The 20,135-nt window shown below is 41.5% G+C and overlaps 2 protein-coding genes across 2 annotated transcripts; both read right to left on the bottom strand.

Annotated features, from left to right (window-relative positions):
* Window positions 1–3,966: 3,966 nt before the first annotated feature.
* LOC105054904 (uncharacterized) lies at window positions 3,967–4,652 on the bottom strand. The gene has a single exon (XM_010936536.4). The coding sequence runs from the start codon at window positions 4,513–4,515 to the stop codon at window positions 4,249–4,251; it is 267 nt and encodes an 88-aa protein (XP_010934838.1). The 5' UTR covers window positions 4,516–4,652; the 3' UTR covers window positions 3,967–4,248.
* A 6,219-nt stretch (window positions 4,653–10,871) lies between these two features.
* Window positions 10,872–18,636, bottom strand: LOC105054902 (molybdate transporter 1). Its single transcript, XM_010936535.4, has 4 exons — window positions 18,459–18,636; window positions 18,293–18,354; window positions 15,216–15,303; window positions 10,872–12,725 (listed from the first exon to the last, which is right to left on the bottom strand). Exon 4 carries the CDS (start codon window positions 12,529–12,531, stop codon window positions 11,167–11,169), a length of 1,365 nt encoding a protein of 454 aa, XP_010934837.1. The 5' UTR covers window positions 12,532–12,725; window positions 15,216–15,303; window positions 18,293–18,354; window positions 18,459–18,636; the 3' UTR covers window positions 10,872–11,166.
* Between the last annotated feature and the right edge of the window lie 1,499 nt (window positions 18,637–20,135).

Consider the following 20,135-nt stretch of genomic DNA (forward strand, 5'->3'; position numbering starts at 1 on the left):
TATCTCATATAATATATTTCTTTTTCATGAAATATAAAAATTTTATTCCCAAGAGAATGCCCCTTTCTAATCTCTTTTTTCGAAAGCTCCGGCCAAACAAGAAAATTTCTTTATTTTTCCGCTGACCAGAGTTCTATTCGTCGTCTTTTGACAACCAAATGAGCCGATAGTTTGTTACTACTCAGCATCCTATCACATGCTCTGCTCTCTAACATGCGATCCACGACATCGCTGATGGGGCACCGCTGCGTGCTGATCGCAAGGTGGAGAATGGCACAAGGATGGTGGGTGGTGGAAAGCCAATAGGTGATGATCGCAAGCTCAATGGTGTAGCCTCATCTGGCAGTCTCAATGCTGTTGATATTGCCGGCCATGGTGCACTCACATGGCACGAAAAGGGACGAAAGCAGCAAATCCTCGGGCAGGCATGTAAATGCCGTTGATGGAACCAATGGTGATTCTCCTGCAACCAAAGAATGGAAGCACAAACAAAGGTGGGCGGTTCTCGTGGAGGAAGAGGAGCGAGACTAGAGCAATGGTTTTGATGGTGGCGAGAGGAATGGCAGCACCACCGACGGCAGAATGATGGCTACTGATAGTCCCAAGGGGCAGGGTGACTCGCATGGGTGGCTGCCAAGCGGCAGGCTTGGGATCTAGAGAATCTAATTTGATACAAACTTTGATGAATGAAAACGATGGATTAACATATTACATTACAACCAATACGAAAACAAGGTGGCATCACTACACACAGAGTTCAACCATGCAACACTTCCAATCATTATGCAATAACTGTAAAAAGCAATAGATCTGCATTTCCCCACCAAAGAGCTTTCAAAGTGTCGTATTGAAAAAGAACTTGTATGGTTTAATTAGAAAATAGAAGAACGCTATCTATAGTTGCTGTAACAGTTCCATATTTGTCCGGCTATGGGTGTAAATCCATACATACTTCAAAGGAAGGCAGTCTGAAGATCATGTGATTGGCTTGATTCAGTGTTTGGCCGCAAACCTTACATTCATGATCCTCTCACACCATGCGCACCCTGGATTACTAATATATTTAAGTTACCGAACAAATCAACTAGAAAGCCAGATGATTTACAATCTTGATGGTGTGGAGTCCAATGGGCACAGACTAACAGCGGTACTGAAGGAAAAAAAGGCTTCTGCTAAAACTTGTCAGGGCTCATTCATGAAACGAACGTGAACTATTTCTATGAAAAAAAACAAAGAAATAAACATGAACCAAAATGGTTTTCAACTAGAAGGACAAATACTTGCTACAATTATTTGTACAGATCATGTTTCAACAAAACTTATTTCTAATTTTATTTTGAATAACTCTGCCCTTGCTGAGAATAGACAAGAACCCACTGTCACCCCCTTCTGTCTGAAAGGAATACTACAAGATTTGCTTATTTGCACATCCGGAGTATCACAGTCCTCTCAGGCACAGCAACCCCAGACAATAAAAACACAACCAAACTACCAAGTCTTTTTCTTTTAATAGTAATAATATGCTGATATTTACATTACTAATAAGAAATCATATACTTCAAGTGATATATTTGAGATTCTAATCTGAACATTAGATCATCCTTAATGTAATGAGAACGGTTGAATGAACAAAAGAGCTATTAAAACAAACCAAATGGACATTTACTGCTCAAGGAAGAACCATAAAAAGGATCCAATGTGGCCAATTAAAGAGGCCACCCTTGTCAACCTTCAAATAATGCTTTATCTAACATGTTTGATCATCTTTTGTAGCTATGATTTATATTACTTTAAAATGAGGCTTTTATAAGACGAGAAAGTAAAAGGATAATCTAAGCAATGAGCTTATGTGATATAAATGTAAAAGACGCTAACAAACAGACAAAAGTTCCAAGCCAAGAATGAAAGAAACTGCAAGAGAGCAAGGAAGAATAAGTAGCATTCAACTTACAGAATTGGCAAGGTACTAGGGGTTGAAAAGTGCGTTTGAATTAATGTAATCAGTCTATAAATGGACGAATGTATAATTTGAAAAGACAGTGCCTTGTTAAAGTAGGAGGTTCAATCCCTCACAATTTGTGAGCTACATATGGCTCATAGTTTTCCATCGTTAGGCTCAAAATGTCTTCCTTCAATTATAAAAATATAAAGAACATCTGACAATCTTTAAAGAGGAAGACGGTGGTGCCAACCCTTGAACCCTAGCCAAAGTTATGACAGAACATTCGAAAATCATAGGCAAGACTTGGGAAATAAGTCTTCATTGAAGAGAATGTGGATTAGATCATAAGACAGTTGTTGATTTTGATCAATAAGTGATCAATGTGGATCAAGAATCAGCTTCTCAGAATTAAGGATGCAGGAAAAATATCATGGCATGCAGGATCAGTTGAACAATAAAAAGTAAGGAAATTTATTCTCAAGCTTGAACCATATGAACTTGGAGAAAAATTTTTTAGCATTCTAGATCATACTTGGCCTTAGAAGAACCATGGAATCAAGCTTAAAGACAACTATGCCATCCAATATGTAAAATGTTTTACTGCAATTCAGACCTTACAGACTGCAGGAATTCTTGAGATTAACCCTGCCAGCCATATCTTCAACTTTATCTTCTTTTTTTTCTGTTGCCAAAGTCTTAGTTCTTTATCTTTCTTTCTCCTGTTGACTCATTTGACTAATTGGCCATTTAGTTTTAAACTCAACAGAATAAAAATCATAGAAGATGCCTAGAAAGATCAGATTACTTTTCTCCCATATCCCTAACAAAAAGCAATCAACGTCCTAATTGTGATGAGAACATGATCTTCTCAAAAATCCCCACACAAGTATCACCTTACAACATCAGCTTTTTTTTTTTCTTTTTTTCTTTTTTCTTTTTTCTTTTTTTGTCTTTTTTGAGTCTCAGATACACTAGCTGCTGCAAATAATAAAAACTAACCATGATTTGACAGCTTGTATTTACTGACAGTTTTGGATCAATGAGGTATATAATCATTATGTGCAAATGAGACAGACTTAAAGTGTCCTCCAAGCATACATTCTATACTTCAATCTAAAGCTCTTTTGACACTCAAAAGTGCATTCATGACCATTGCTGTCCCCTTTTACTTAAGTAACATTCACCTAGTCGAGGTAATCCAACAACCCACACATCGATCATGACCATTCACATTGAGTTAAACTGAAAATGCCCTTCGCATATACATCATTGATCTTGTTTGGTGGTTCTTAGACTGCCCCAACCACCACTTCAAGAATATCAACTGCCTAAGAAACAAATGTCAAAAGCCTGCACGCTTCAAACAAGCATATGTCCAATGTATATTCTAAACTTGATCTTCTTAAGAATGAATGCACCATCTAATAACCCTAACATCTCCTTGTGCTTTAATACCTAGAACTTGGACACAATAAATTCAAATTTTTCCTCGATTATTATTTAGTGAAGCATTTTAGTGACTCCTAATTAATCAACCAATTGCTAATTACCCTATTCTGTACCAATCCCAAATGAACCCAAACCAGCAAAGATAAACAACAATATGATACTCGGATCCAATTTTCACATCTTCAATCAGCCTCCAAAAAAATAATGATGATGAATAGCAGCTTATCTAGCTGAAAAGGCTTGATCTTATATCTATGGAGAAAAAGGTTCGACAAACCCCACATATTATCTGAATCATCGAGCTTATCTAATCACTAATTTCATTTCACATAGTATTTATCATCATCAATATGTGTTCTTCAAGGGAAAAATAGATAAAGAAGTCCAGAGCTGAAATCAAGCTGACAAATCCTCAAATCTATTTAACTAAAAAATTTTCACCAAAAGAAACTTGAACAAGACACAGAACTACACAAATATAAGCAAATTTTTCATCCAAACACGTATCTATTTCTAAATAATGACATCACTTCGGCCAACACCAGATATATTTGAATAGAACAAGAAAAAGGAAGTATGATTAATTATGTACAAGTTCTTGTATTACTCTACCAATCCGAAAAGTATCCAAAACATCAACAAAATAACAACTTTGCACACCCAAAGAAATTTAAAGAAGCCACAAGGTTATTCAGAACAAGAAAGAAAACAAATGTTCATCTAAACATAGATCTATCCTTATAAAACCACATTGAAGTCTCTCCAAACAACGAAATCTGACATAGCAAAGGAGCATCATTAACATCATTTACATCGATTACGATCCTGGAAAGATTATACCAGCGAGCGAGGCGGTTTCAGACCGGGGGGAGCTTGTCGGCATCAGGGTTTTGGAGAACGGGCTTGGGGGCCTCATCAGGAGCGTCATGGGAGATGGGCTTCGTTAGCATGAGAGGGCGGTCCTTGGCCTCCTCCGGCTTGGCCTCGTCCTCGTTGTCGGTGGTGCTGAGATTGATGCACGAGCAGCGCTCCAGGGAGGCGAAGAAGGCAGAGGAGACGCTCGCCCCCAGCCAATTCGCCAAGCGGTCGAGCTTCTCGCACGAAAGGAAGCCGGAATTCTCCATCTCCGGAGATCGGGGCGGCGGAATTCGGAGCAGAGGGAGGGGAAACTTGGGGGCTCTTGCCGCAGAGAGAAAAACCCTGGGAGAGAGAGAAGAGGATTAGAGACGCTCGGGTGGGTCCGGGGTCGAGGTTTCTAAGAACAACGTTCACGGGCGGTGGTTGACACAGAAAAGTAAAGGGCGAAGCGTAAATCCGCCGGTGAGTTGTCAGAGCTGTCGGGGTATTTTGGTAATTTTACCTTTTATACAATGGTGTTCTTGCGTGTGATTTTTGTCATTCATCGTATTAGGGTAATATGTATGATTTTTTTAATATTAAGAGGTGCATTTATTTCGCTTTCTCATTGTAGAGTACGTGAAATTTACTTCAAGCAATTGTGATAATGCGAATAGGAAACAAAAATCAACAAAGAACGGTGGTATAGAATATGGATGAGAGGTGGCAATTGTTTTCCCATCTCAATTTACTTATTCGCTACATTATTAAGTTATAGTGTACCATATCTAATCCTCTGCAGAGTAGAATCTAGTAGATTCCATTTAACCCTTGCAAAACAGATCCAACATATCTCATTTAACTTCTATAATGTAGGCTTAATATATCATATTTAACTACTATAGAGTAAAAATGATATACCCTATTTAACTCCTATAGGATAACTTCAACATACCTCATTTAACCCTTCCAAAGTGGTATAGTATACCTTATTTAACCTATGTGGAGTAGATCCAACATACTACATTTAAGTCTTGGGAATATATTCAATGTACTATATTTAACTCATATAGAATAGGATCAGTGCATGTATTTAATCTTCACAAAACAGATCTAGTAATCACATATAACCCTTCCAGAGTAGATGTATTGTATGTAATCTCTACAAAATATGCCTAATGTACCAAATTTAACCTCTCCACAATAAAATCAAGTTTCCTACTGGTTAAAGCACCAATGTTAACCCTCATTCCAAAACATAGCTAAACTAAGCATCCAAAGCAACACTCAAATCCCATTATTTTGCAAATATAATTTATTTAATTTTCAAATTATAATGATGACTCAAATAACTTATCCAATCCACTATCATCGTGTTAAAATTTGACGCCTCAAGATTTAATCTACATTGAGCCCACAGCGAGGTCCGCGATGAAAAACGGAGTCCAACGAGACTAAGATCACCCCAAACGAAATCTAGACGGTCAAGATATGCACGATTGAAGATGGCACAAAATTCGAAGCGGTAGAGGATCGTCGGCGACAGGTGGTGGGCCGACAGAGCGATGGCGGTGCTACCACATGTGGCCCAGGCACGGCAGCATGCTGCTGGGCGTGGCCCAATGCACGGCAGCCGGCCTGGGCCCTAGCACGCGTGGCACGGCCCAAGCCCAGGCCAAGGCGTGCGGGCGTGCAGTCCGGCCTAGGCCCAAGCGCACAAGGAGCGGCCCAAGCCCAAGCGCGCAGCGCGAGCATGGCCCAGGCCCACGCGCGGGCCGGTCCAGGCCCAGGCGCCTGCCTCGAAGCCCGTTGCCCGATCCACCATGGACCAGGAGGTGCACAGGAGTCTGCGTGGACCGCAGAGGTGTTTCCCACATGTTTCGCATGGTTTACGGTACTATTCTGTGAACCGACGTATGATCAGAGGGCGTGAGTTGATTCCGATGTTGATCTGACGGCTGAGGAGGTTTTATGGGCTTATTTGGGCCTGATTAGGACTCTTAAACCTAATCTAAGTCTGATTTAAAACCTTTAAAAGGCCTGATCTGTGGAATAGATGGTCATGTGGCTTGGTTTTCACGAGAGAGAACCCACGCACGGTGGACGCAGACGGCTTTGCACGAAATCAGAGAACAACACCCATGGAGAGAGAGAGGGGTTGAAATGCTGTGAGGAGAAGGAGCAAGAGGCTCCTAGACAGCGGTTACTTCAGAGGTTCAGGAGGGTCTTCCCAGAGAGAGAGCTTTTTGTAAGAGAGAACTTCCTATGAGAGAGAAATTGGGTGTACGATAGTTGAGGGTGAGATCTCCTCTTGTAATATTTTTTTTTCTCATAGTGAAGTTTGCATGCCCCATGGACGTGAGCCCTTTTTGGCTGATCCACGTATTTGATTGTTTTATATTTTATTTCTTCTTTGTTCCTGCTGTATCGCATGGTATCGAAAAGATTTTGGGAGGTGGTGTCCTGGCTAGACATCCACCCAATAAATGGTATCATAGCGAGGCGGTACAAGGACGCAGATTGCAACGGTGGTGAGCAAGACTGAAGATGGAGAAGATAAAATCAATCAAGATGGAGATCAACAAGTTTAATGAAAAGAGTAATTTCTCTTTGTGGCAAATAAGGGTGAAAAACGTGCTCATCCAACAAGGGTTGATTGATACTTTTTTGTGTGAGGAGAAGCTGACCATCATGAAGGTGCAGAGTTAGAAATAGCTACAGATGCAAGCGGTGAGTATCATCTGCATGTACCTAACGGATGAGGTGGTGATCCATATGCTTAGCGAGACTTCTCTGATGGTACTGTGGTCGAAGCTCGAAGATTGTATATGACGAAGTCTTTCACCAACACTCTTTTTCTCTGGAGGTAATTCTATCAGCTGCAGATCACTAAGGGACAGAGCGTGTAGGAGCATCTTAAACACTTCCATAAGATCCTCACCAACCTTCTCAATGTTGGTGAGAATGTTAAGGAGAAGATCAAGGCACTGATTTTGCTAGCGTCGCTTCCACCTTCGTATGAGTCCTTGGTGACTGCCTTTTAGTGGAGAAGAGCACCATCAAGATGGACGAGGTCACCGCGGTGATATTCCAAAATGAGGTTCTCAGGAGGGATAATCCGGCTTCGAGCTCAAGTGGTGGTAGCTCAGCTTTGATGATTTCTAGAGGAGCAGGAGGTGGTAGACGGAGTGACAGGAGATCGCGACAAGGACGGTCTAAGTTCAGGAGGGATTTGAGCAAAATCATGTGTTTCCAGTGTAACGAGTTGGGGCATCTAGCCAGAGACTGTTCTCAACTCAAAGATCAGACGATGACTGCTGTGGTGACGATCAGTAGCGATTCAGAAGAAGATATCCTGGAGATATCTAACGAGATATCTACTTCTTTCCCACAGTAGATTTTAAATTCTGCATGTACCCATCATGTATATTGTAGAGAAGAGCAGTTTGACTCCCTAGAGAACAATGAGAGCATTATTTATCTACCAGATGGATCGAGCTGTGCAATCAGAGGCATCGGGACGATCAGTTAGAGGACACATAATGGTGCAGTGAGAAAATTGGGAGAGGTCCGATACATATCCGATTTCAGGCGAAATCTTATCTCACTGAGTAGACTGGATTCGAGAGGCTACAGGACAGTAGCTGGTGAAGGAATCCTGAAGGTGCTACGCGACGATAGGATTATTCTGGAGGAGAAAAAGAGGAGGAGTGGACATTATTATCTGGCAGGGAGCCCAGTGCGAGGTGCAGCTTCAGGAGCCAGGGGAGTCCAGAATGAGGTGGAGCTCCAGGTAGAGGTGGATCGGGCACGAGACAGGAGACTCGGGAGAATGAGAGATGACGTCGTAAGGTGAGATTCCTATTACCGTAAATGATGCCTCGAGCAGGTCTCAGGTCAAGAGGAGTACAGCATTCGACGGAGATGAGATCGAGCGACCTGGCTCGACTCCTATATTTGCCCATTCATGATCAGCAGGCGATTGCTCCAGGACATGGGGCGAGAAGATCCAGAATCTCTCAGAGTTAGGAGAAGGCCGAATATGGAGTTGAGGTGGAGATTGTTAGAATTTGATACCTCAAAATTCGATCCATATTGAGCCCACAATGAGGTTCGCGATAAAAAATGGAGTCCAACGAGATCAAGATCACCCCAAACGAAATTCGGACGGTCAAGATATGCATGATTGAAGAAGGCACAAAATTCGGAGTGGTGGAGGACCGCCGTCGGCCGGTGGCGGATCGGTGGAGCGGCAACAGCGCGCGACTAGGCGCGATAGAGCACGGCCCAGCGCATGGCGCCCGGCCCAGGCCCGAGCTTGCGGGGCGTGGCCCAAGCCCAGGCCAAGGCGTGCGGGCGCACGGGTCGGCCCAGGCCCAGGCCGAGGCGCGAGCGCACGGGCCAGCCCAGGCATGCGGCGCGAGCACGACCCAGGCCCACGTGTGGGCTGGCCCAAGCCTAGGCGCCCACTTGGGAGCCCGTTGCCCGGTCCACCGTGGATCAGGCGGTGCACAAGAGTCCATGTGGACCGCAGAGGTGTTTCCTATGCGTTTCGCATGGTCCACGGTACTATTTCATGGACCGACACAGATTGGAGGGTGTGGGTTGATTCTGATGTTGATCCGACGGCTGAGGAGATTTTATGGGCTTATTTGGGTCCGATGAGGACTCTTAAACCTAATCTAACTCTGGTGTAAAGCCTTTGAAAGGCCTGATCCGTGGAATAGATGGTCGTGTGGCTTGGTTTTCACGAGAGAGAACCCACGCACGGTGGACACAGATGGCTTCACGCGAAAACCAGAGAACAACACCCGTGGAGAGAGAGAGGGGCTGAAATGCTGTGAGGAGAAGAAGCAAGAGGCTTCTGGACAGCGGACAGTAGTCACTTCAGGAGTCCTGAGGGATCTTCTCAGAGAGAGAGCTTTTGCGAGGGAGAACTTTTTGTGAGAAAGAAATTAGGTGTACGAAGATTGAGGATGAGATCTTCTCTTCTAATATTTCTTTTTCTCATAGTGAAGTTTGCATGCACCATAGAGGCGAGCTCTTTTTGGCTGATCTACGTATTTGATTGTTTTCTATTTTATTTCTTCTTTCTTCCTTCTGCATCGTGCGATATCGAAAAAATTTTGGAAGGTGGTGTCCTGACCACACATCCACCCTACACGTTGAAGAGTTTCAAATATTTGTCAATTACATATAAAGTTTCGAAAAGGTATTCCAAGTACATCCGAAGATGCATTGTTTCAAAGAAGAATGCAAAGTGATTCTTAAACTACAGTTTTTCAAAAATTCATACAGAAAATTCCAATAATTCTAAAATCTCTCTTTACACATGATAAAAATCCATAAATATGAAGGCATGATTTTAAACATACCCACACATTCAATATCATGATATTCTCTTGATCAATCCAACATGAAAACGAGCAAAGTATTAGTTTCAGTGTTGTTTGATGCTCGATGTTGACTCTTAATATTGACTAGAAATACATACATTCCATTGAAAAGAAGTATTTTGGCAACTTAAGATATGCAATTTCCAAAGTATTTATAGACTAAGAAAATTGGATTTTAAATGAAAATTAATATAAGTAATTCCAAGATGAGGTTTCACATAACAATATCCTTCAAATCATAATATGTCATATATTACATGAAATTAGTGCTTTCATGAAAATGCAAGGTATAATGTTTTAGAGGATCCACTGCCACACAAATACAAAAATTTATTCAATTTCAAATATTTTATAAAATGTTTAGCAAAGACTTGCTTTAGAAGATATGGAGTTGCAACTCCAGTTTAGTTAGAAGGTTACTTACCAAGCATGCTAACTCCAAAAAGTACTCTTCACTCAAACCAATTCCTATTCAATACCTAAAAATTGCAAACAATGTACACACGAAATATTAACCTCTTGAACCTTTTAATCAATTCAAAACTTGGGCTATGCCAATTGTATGAATTTATAAAACAACACCTCCCCAATAAAATCCAGAGAAATTAATTAACATATATCATATGAAACTGTAACTTTCCAATTTTGTCGTAGCTATTTGGCATAGATCCCCATTTGCCAAGAATTTCTATTTAAGACTTCTATTAATATCGTTTCAAGGTTTTGCAGAGCTAGTTGAACCTAAAAAGTCAGCACAGTAATGCAGGCTAGGAGCCAATCTCGCGTATGACTTTAAAAAAGATCTGGTCTGACATAACCCGGCCTCCCTAGTCAAGTGACATGGTTAAGTGCATGTTTACATCCTCAGCTTTAAGCTAGTCTGAGTCAAAATTAGATCCACACAAGACAAAATCCATTTGCGGCCCATCCAAATTGAAATGGAACTTTATGCCGGTCTCATGGTTTTGTTGCCATTGGACCAGCGGCACTATGCTTCCAAGTGAAGCAAACCAACAAACTCACTAGTAGATCTGTTGACTCAAATTTGAGTTCACACTGCGCTTCTTCAATAAATTTCGGCTTTCGTCAAAGATGTGCGTAGCTGCAACCCTTGACGTCGAGGCAGGCTGTGAAGTGGTACTGGAGTCCATTCATGGGTGATAATGGACGAAGAAAGGAAGAGAAGTGTGGAGATGATCAGGTGTAATAGAAGAGCATTTGTTTCTTTATTCTTCTTTTTTTTTTTTGTTTTTTTTGGTAACTAAAAGGAGCTGAGCTATAAAAGGAAAAAAAAAAAGAGTTTATAGAAACAGTAATGTCCTCACCACTGGAATAAAGAAAGAGTTTCTTTATTCATCTTTATTCCTATTTACATTAGCTGATGGCAGCTATTATTCTCAACTCTTTCTTTATTCATCTTTATTCCTATTTACATTAGCTGATGGCAGCTATTATTCTCAACTCTCCTCTGAAGTCGTACATCCATCCAATCTGATACGAAGTACGTTTTAAAAGATGCTCATAAGAATGCAGATAAGGTCATCATTTCATCAACCACCTTCTTAGCACAAGAATCAGATGCACGACGACCCCACAAACGAACCCAAGCGCGGCGCTGGAGCCCACCAGCGACACCGCGGCGCAAATCAGCATCACAAACGCCTCCTCCTTCGACGCCATGTCCCTCGCCGCCATCGCCAGCTCCACCCCGGCGAACAGCAGCAGCACCCCCAGCAACCCCACAGGAAACTCCACCAACACCCTCAGTATCGACCCCCCGAGCACCACGCCGATGACCAGCTTCGCCGCCCCGAGCACCGCCACGCACCCGCCGCTCCGCCCGCCGAACTTGTATTGCCCTGCGAGCCCGCCGGCCCCATGGCAGCACGGCATCGCCCCGAACCAGCAACCGACCAAATTCATCAGCCCGACCGTGACCGACACCGATGTCGCCGTCGCCTCCGGCTTGTTGGGAAAGAGGTCGGTCGATAGCTTGCACACGGCGATCACCGAATTCAGCACCGACAATGGAATCTGTGGCACTGCTCCTTTAATGAATCCTTCCTTCCATGCATGCCTGGAGATCTTCACCACATGCATAGCCGATGGCCCTGGTTTCAATTCTTTTACGGCGCCCGGCTTTCTTATGATAGCCAATATGATTCCTAACAAGAAGACGATCACCGCGGATGGTACCGAGGCTACTAATTTTCTCCATCGTCTCCGTCGTCGTCTCTGTTCTTCGCTGGATCCTACAAGAGCAAGAGAAAGAGCATGTTCGTCGTCATCTTCTATTTCCTCACCTGCACCATTGACGACCAAAATGAAGATGGTGGCGGCCAAGGCTAGAAGCAGTCCATCGAGGCCTAGCCATGACCTCTGCCCCAAAGATTTCCCTTTTGCGAGATCTTGATCGTGGCGGATGTATTTGACGGCGGTCATCGCGAAGGATAACCCTTGAGATAGCTGAATTCCTCGCACGACGGGGAGGGGGATGAGCTTGTAGGCGAGCTGCATGAGCCTGGTGGCACCTAGGAAGAAGACGACGGCCGAGGTGCAGATCCCGGCGGCCATGATCTCGGGCACGGCGAAGTCCGGGCCGCTGGAGATGGCGACGGCGGCGATGGATTTCATGGGCTGGACGGGCATGGGGACGCCGTAGAGGACGCCGGTGAGGATGTTGTAGACGCCGGTGAAGATGAGGGTGGTGCCGAGGTCGAGGCCGTTGGCCAGAGCCAAGGCTAGGATGATGGGGATGTAGGTGCCCAGGTCTCCCATGGCACCGTTCAGTTCGGCCCATTTCGACCGGAAGACCAGGTTGGCCCGGACCTTGGCGAGGAACCTGGCCGGAGTGCCGCGATGCTCCGGTTTGCGGTTCGGAGTCGCACCGTCGTCCACGTTGATCATGGTAGCGGATCCGTGAGAGCTGATGGCGTTAGGTTGCGGCCAACCCGGGATTTATATAGAGGAGGGAGCTGGTTGCCGCGGACCGTAGATATTTGCCTTCTAAAATATTTGGCCGTAGATTTCCGCCCTCCGAACAAACCCAGCCCACCAAAAGGAACAATTATGACCTGCACACACTCCAAAGGTCGCCGTCTCTGCAAACTCCCAGTAGCCAGTTTGACCATTACATTTAATTATTACTTTTAATTACGTCCGAAGGCCCAAAAGTGATAGTACGGTGCCAAGAATAAATCTTATTCAACTGAAAAATAATAAACATAAACATGTATCTAAAATAATTTATTTAACTTAGAATGGTCTATTGGAGCAAGATATGATGTCCTGTTAGGTAATAAGCACATTGTCCCTTTTTATGGTAAAGGTAACTTTATAGTTAGAGACTCCACTGTGGAAGAACCATTTATTTTTAGTAAATATTAAAAAGTGATGTTCATCGTCGCCTGAGTGCAACTGTAAACAATTTATGACTGTAACATTTTAGGTTTGGTCATTTAAATTTTCAGTCTAAATTTGCTTGTTCAGAAATATATGTTAAAGGGCCTATCTATGATAGATCAACCTCAACAATTTTGTGATCTATTTCTGGAAAGCAATACAGAAGATCATTCTTAAAATAAAATATTTGGAATGCCTTAAAACTACTGGAACCAGTGCATTTTAATATGTGCGGTCCGATAAATACTCCATCCTTCAAGAAAATAGGTATTTTTTACTTGCACAAATGATTTTAGTAGGAAAATATATCTTTATTTTTTGAAGAGAAAGTCTGAATTTTTGATGACTTTAAATATTTCAAGGCATTGGTTGACAAGCTAAGTGGATATTTTGTTAAGATTTCAAAAATTGACCATGTACTTCTAGTGAATTTGAGGACTATTATGCAAATCAAGAAATTGAGCATGAAGTCCCTGTTCCTCACACCCATAGCACAATGAAGTTGTAAAGAGAGAGTTGGTCCATCATAGGTATGACTAGGAGTATGCTAAAGGTCAAAAGTATGCCAAATAATTTTTGGACTAAAGCTATTTCATGCGTTGTTTATTTGTTGAACAGATTTTTTATTAAAAATATATAAAATGTCACATCAGAAGGAGCTTGGAGTGAATTCAGGCCAAATGTAAAGCATCTCAAAGTGTTTGGCTTGGTTACTTATTTTCATATTCTTAGTGAACGAAAAAAACTGGATGACAGAGGAGAGAAGACCATATCTATTGGTTAAAATTCACCTATACATACAAGCTGTACAATCCTCTATAAACAAAATGATTATAACTAGAGATGTCATTTTTAATGAAGGTGTGTGGCATTAGGATGAAGCAACACAGCAATACTGGCAACAAAATCCACTCCTGAATGAACTTGAAGATGAAAATAGAGCTCCTCAAGATATAATCCCCACTACAAATAGAGAGAAATAAGCAGCCCTCTTTGTTGAAGCTTCAATGATGCAAGCCCCCAATTAATGAGAAGCTAAGAAGAGTGCGACAAACATCCATATAGCTAAGAGATTTGCGGATGGATAATGATGCAATTAATGATCATAGAAAATTAGTTCACTTTACAATATCTTGCATATTGTGATCCTTATATTTATGAAGGAGTAGCCAAGTGACAAATAGACGGAAGCCATAAATGAAGAGATAAAGGCGGTTCAGAGAAATGACACATGGGAGCTCACAACCATTCCGCAAGGCACAAGGCAATTGATGTAAAGTGGGTTTTCAAGATAAAAGTCAAATTGAGTGGTGAAATTAAAGTACAAGACGAGATTGACAGCAAAAAGCCATGAGCAACGTCCTAAACTGGATTGTCAAGAAGCATTCTCTTTAGTTGCTAAAATAGAGACTATTAGATTATGGATCACCTTAGCTAAATAAAAACATTAGAAGATTCACCAAATGGATATGAAGTCAGCATTCTTGGCGAAAACATATATGTTAAGCAACCACTGGATTCAGTGGAGAAAGTGAAGGAAAAGTATACTAGTTGAAGCAAATTTTATTCCAAGGAAAACAAGCTCCAGGAGCATGGAACAAGTGTATTGATATGTTCTTCCAAGAAAATGGATTTGAAAAGTGCTCATGCGAACATGGTTTATATGTGAAAATTAATGATTCTAATGATGTACTAATTGTGTGCCTTTATGTTGATGACTTAACTTTTATAGGCAACAACCTTAGCATGCTTGAAGAATCCAAGCGAGCAAGGGCAAAAGAATTTGATACGATGGATTAGGGCATGATGACATATTTCCTTAGGACTGTGGTTGCGTGAAGCAAAGATGGAATTTATCTCTGTCAAAAGAGTTGTATCGTAGAAATTTTGAAAAAGCTTAATATATCTGACTATAATCCTATGCACACTCTAGTTAAAGTAGGAACCAAACCATCCAAGGAATGCAGTGATTCAACTATGGATTCTAGATATTTCAAGAAAGTAGTTGGTGACTTGAGGTATTTAACCTGCACAAGGCCTGATATAACTTACAGAGTTGGTTGAATAAGTTTATAGAAGCACCTGAATGATCTCACTTGCAAGTTCTAAAAGAATTCTACACCACAATAAAATGTACTTGGGATCATGGCCTATTTTGACAGATTAAATTGTAATAAAATAAATCTTACCTTCAAGAGCTTGAAATTATGATCTTTCAGATCCCAACAATTTCAGAGCAATTGGTTGACCTGGCCCAAAAACTTCATCAAATGCAAGCTGAAATCTTGAACAAATTCATTAGAGGACTCTTCAATTTTGGCATCAAGTACGTAGAATAAAACATATGTAAAATATAAATACAAATACATAAGACTATCATGTGAAACTTCATAATAGACAGGCTATGCTAGAAAGCTAAAGTTGATATATAGGTATCACACTTGTACGTCACTAACATTCAGATTCTTGGGTATGTTACTGTTACTCCAAGGACCATAACCATAGCCAACCTGTCTTTCTCAAATTTATTTGCTATGAACTTTACGGGTCTAACTCATAAGTTAAACTGAGCCTACTAAGTATCTACCATATCTTTCCATAGAGGCTTGTATATTGTTTTTTATCTTCTTCTGTCAAACCCTTAAAGCAAAGCCCTTATCTTAATGAGCCCTGAATTTAGTTTCACACGATAATGCATTTAAATTAGTTTGCTTTTGTTTTTTATGGGAAAATTAGTTTTCTTTCATTTAACTCTCTTATATAAACAACTATTAAGCTTGGCTTGTCCTAGCTCATCAAGGCCTAGCACATAGGATCGAATACTGATATAATATTCACAAAATATAGCTTATAGTTGGAATCATGGGGATGCCAACTATTAGTTAATGTGTTATGTATTGATGATATTAGTTCTTAAGATAGATGCCTACATATATATATATGTAAGGAATTTATGTATGTTTTTGTCCGAGTAAGCTTTATGCTAAAAGAAAGATATGGAGAATATAATATACTGTGAGCCATTTGGGTCAACAATTAAAATTTCATGAATTATTACATCAGCCCACATGAATTTATATGTAATACTAATAAAGCCACAATAAACAGAGCGAACTCATTAAATGTAGAGTACATATGATAAGTGTCCTGACAAAAATAGTTATCAGTTTAAAAATGTTAACTTTTGTAGAAATAAGAAATTCCTCTTCTCCATATCCACTTTGGCTGTTTTAAGCAACCAATGACACAGTGACATATTGACCTTATGTATAATCAGCTAATATGTTCCTAATTTAAGAAGTAAAATCAATGAAGATTGAGGCCTCAGTGAAGGATAGATTACAATTATATAGATGATCTCAGCAATAAAAAATATTGGATAGTAACATATCATTAGAAGTAAGAAAACCTAATGCATTCTATTGTAACTTGAAAAATCTAGGCAGCAGTAAAAAGGGGAAGTAAAGGGTGGGCACTCCTTAATTTGAAAAGTAGATGATTAGATATCAAATCCCAGCTGCACCCGAAACGGCAATATTAATTAAAATTTTCCATGGCTTTGTCTTGTTGTCCTATAAAACAACAGAAAATGAGTATCAAAATAAAAAGCAATATGACTTAAAAGGTCAGATGCAACATTTGATCCCATGGAATGAGGGTATCTATCATCCACTGATTCACACCTAAATCAAGGTCAAACATATTTATCAAAACCTGTTACTTTTCTAGTGAAAGTCAAGTGTGATTTATCGAAATAGCTTATGCATCCCTCGAGTCAACAAGATCAAGTTGTGAAGCACAAGCAAATAATAAAAGTCAACCAGTCAACCTGTATTTGTAAGAGCAAGACCAACCTCAGGAATAAAGAAGAATCAATCAAACCAATAATTTATCTTGGTGGATCAAAAGTTTGTTCTTGAGGATTTTCTGCTTTATATTGAAAGAGGTGCATTTTTGCTACATTTTATGGGGGGACAAAGAAGATTCCAGATGTGACTCTTGCTTCAAGATAGGGGAAAAAAACCCAACTTTAATCAAGGACTCTTCTTGGCCCCTCTAAAGGACATGAGAATAAGAAAGGCTTTGCTCTGTTAAACTGAAGCATCTTTCAATTTGGCACCAATGGCAGTGACTAGGACGAGGGGAAAGAAAATGAACAAGAGGAAGAGAAGAAAATAATACAGTTGCTGCATTCAGCATTCATCAAACAACTTTCTTAGCTATCCTTTGAGCTCTCTTCTGGCCAAGTTATGACAGGCATATAGCATGAGGGCCAACCTGTGCATTTTACAGGCACATATGACATGCATATGGCACAGGAGTTGGTGGTGTTCACAAGCTAAATGCAAGTAGATGCAAGTTTAGGTGCACTAGACTTGCCAAGGCCCAAGCACATGAGACAAGTCTTGGTTTTAGTATGGCAAGAACTGCCAGATCACTCAAGGCTTGAATTTGCCAACACAAACTGAAAATCTCAATTGCGTGGTGCATATGCAGTTGTACTTCACTTCGAATGCAGGGCACAAGGCACAGAGTACGTAAGAGTGCATTGGAAAATAACATGGAACTTAGTACCAAAGGCAAGAGATTTCTGATGTTTACCACATACAGAACAAGTATTTGTCAGAAATTACTGTCCAAATGTGAGAATAGTGTGTCACCTAAAGTAAAGAGTTGGTAAAACAGCCAAAACTTACTTCACTTTATTTCTGTGAGTAGATGATCTCAAATCATCTTGGCACATGGGCAACCAATGGTAGGGTGATGTATACGGTTTTTCCCACTGTTTGTTTATTTTTCTCCTCTCAGATAATAGGCCGGATATCTATAATAACCCTTTTTTCGTTCTCCTTTCCCCTTGTCCCCATTCTTTTTCCAGTAATTCCAGCAAATAACCTTGCTGCATGCCCAACTTACTTCTCCACCAACCTTGTTAAAAGGCATTATACCTTCATCCTTCTACTGGTTAATTTAAACTAATTACATGATGCAGAAGTATTATATCAAAAACCTAAACGAACTCTCAAGTGGTATGTGCAACATCAAATCAGCAGCATGCAAGCACATTGTCCATAATTTAATAACCGGTACTAAAGAAGTAATAAACCTTCCATATATTTTCAGACAAACACAAAAGACACACACTTTACTTATCTAAGAGATGAAAAAGCATCAAATCCCTGTAATTTTAGCATTTATTGACCAACAAACAGCCATATTGATCTCTCCAAACAACAAGATAAACAGAAAGGAAAAAGAAAATTACTTCCTTGAGGTCGTATTTAGTACAGAACACACCGAAGCAATCCATCCTGTTCGCAGCGTCAGCTGGGGCGGCGGGGGCGGCAACGACCAAACATTATAACCAAATGCGAGATAAACCCGGAAAGGAGCGAACTTTCAGAAAAAGGAAAGCGCAAAAGAGGTCTCACTTTGTTGCTACGGAGCAGCGGAACCCGGGAGTCTGGGGAGGTGGACGCAAAACAGAGCACCGCCTCTTCTTGAAACCGTGAAGAGGATTTCCGTACTTGGAAGAGAATTGGAGGGGAGGATTTGTGCTCTGCGATGGGAAGGAGAGATCCGGGCTAAGGCCATGGAGAGGTCAGAGAGGTTGGGAGGGGTTTTGTTTTAAAAAAATAAAATATAATGGATACAAGGCCACCATAGAACACAAGTGACGCACAGCAGAGATCTAGCTAACTTCGAACTCTAAAATCTGTTATCCAAAACAAAAAAAAAACTCTAAAATCTACTTTAAACTAGTTTATAACCTCATACGATATCTAAGCTATAATTTTTTTTAAAATAATATTTAATTTTATTTATCTATTTTATTATATCTTCTTTCAATTCATCCATGAACATAAGATCGCCGACTGCACCATCCTCCTTGCTAGCTAGCCAAGCATCAATAACATTGTCATTACGATAGACCTCGCTAAGTTCTTTGGCCAAAAGATTCGTTCAAAGTCGAGGCTCTCATCCAGACTTTTCATCGCACCATCGATGTCTGCATCAAAAAAGAGACTAGATAGATACACGTATATTGAGGCTCTCATCTAGATTTTCCATTGTGCCACCGACGTCCGCATAAAAAAAAAAAAAAAAAAAAAAATGAGATAGATACACATGTCCAATACTATTAAGCGGCATAATTGTCATTGAAGCCTTTCCTCATTCAAATAGGTTGCGTATGGGAGCACAATTATAATTGAGAAGATTTTTTGTTCAAACTTTTTATTCAAGATTCCACTTCACTTGCACAAGCTGCAACCATCGGCACCATGATATGGGCCGCTGCTTATGGCGGAGCATTGGGGCGTTGCTACTCGTAGTGCTCTTGATGCACGTGCCACTTGTGCTCTTCCACTTTGCAGTCGCTGTCACCGTCACCTCCACCGAAGATGGAAATGAAGATCGATGCGTCGTCCTCCACCAGCAGCTGGTAGAAGCTCGAGTTGGAGAACATCACCGCAACCACCACCACCATCCCCACCACCATTCCCCCGATGATCTGCCCCTATGGCCCCGCCAAAAAAATCGACAGGCTCGCAGCAGCAGCGGTCAGGGACAACATCGTCATTACCGGGGGGAGGAAGGTGGCAAAGATGGATAGGATCTTGAACGGGCCATGGAATCCCCTGGTGCTTCATCGATGGGCCCGTCAGCCTCGACATCATCGCCGCCCTCCATGACGGTGGTGGCGTTGGAGGCCGTGTGAGGTCCGTGGTGCTAACACGGTTGAAGCCGATCCCGATTGCCCCGATGAAGGCTGTGTGTGACGCGTCCTAGTCGCCACCCAAACCATCTCCCTCAATCCTAACCTCCTGCTCTCCTCCCCCACCGCTGTCTCTGCCATTGCCTACCTTTCTGACTCCTTCGCCTCCCTCTCCTTCCTTGGCCTCTCCCCACAAGCGCTACAATGATGGTGGCGTTGGAGGCCGTGTGAGGTCTGTGGTTCGCCAGCATGTCGGCGATAATGGCTCTCTCAAACCCTACTCCCCTTCCCCCTCCTTCTGATTCTTCATCCTTGGGAGTCTTAATCATTTGGAAGGCTTGAAGCTAACGAAACAGGCTTCCATCCCTTTTTCCAAAATCACATACATCAA

This window comes from Elaeis guineensis, chromosome 12, assembly GCF_000442705.2.
Source record: "Elaeis guineensis isolate ETL-2024a chromosome 12, EG11, whole genome shotgun sequence".
In the NCBI taxonomy this organism is placed as follows: domain Eukaryota; kingdom Viridiplantae; phylum Streptophyta; class Magnoliopsida; order Arecales; family Arecaceae; genus Elaeis; species Elaeis guineensis.

What these genes read in the sequence shown, in the direction of transcription:
- LOC105054904 (XM_010936536.4), bottom strand. Translation starts at nt 4,515, where the DNA reads ATGGAGAATTCCGGCTTCCTTTCGTGCGAGAAGCTCGACCGCTTGGCG.
- LOC105054902 (XM_010936535.4), bottom strand. Translation starts at nt 12,531, where the DNA reads ATGATCAACGTGGACGACGGTGCGACTCCGAACCGCAAACCGGAGCAT.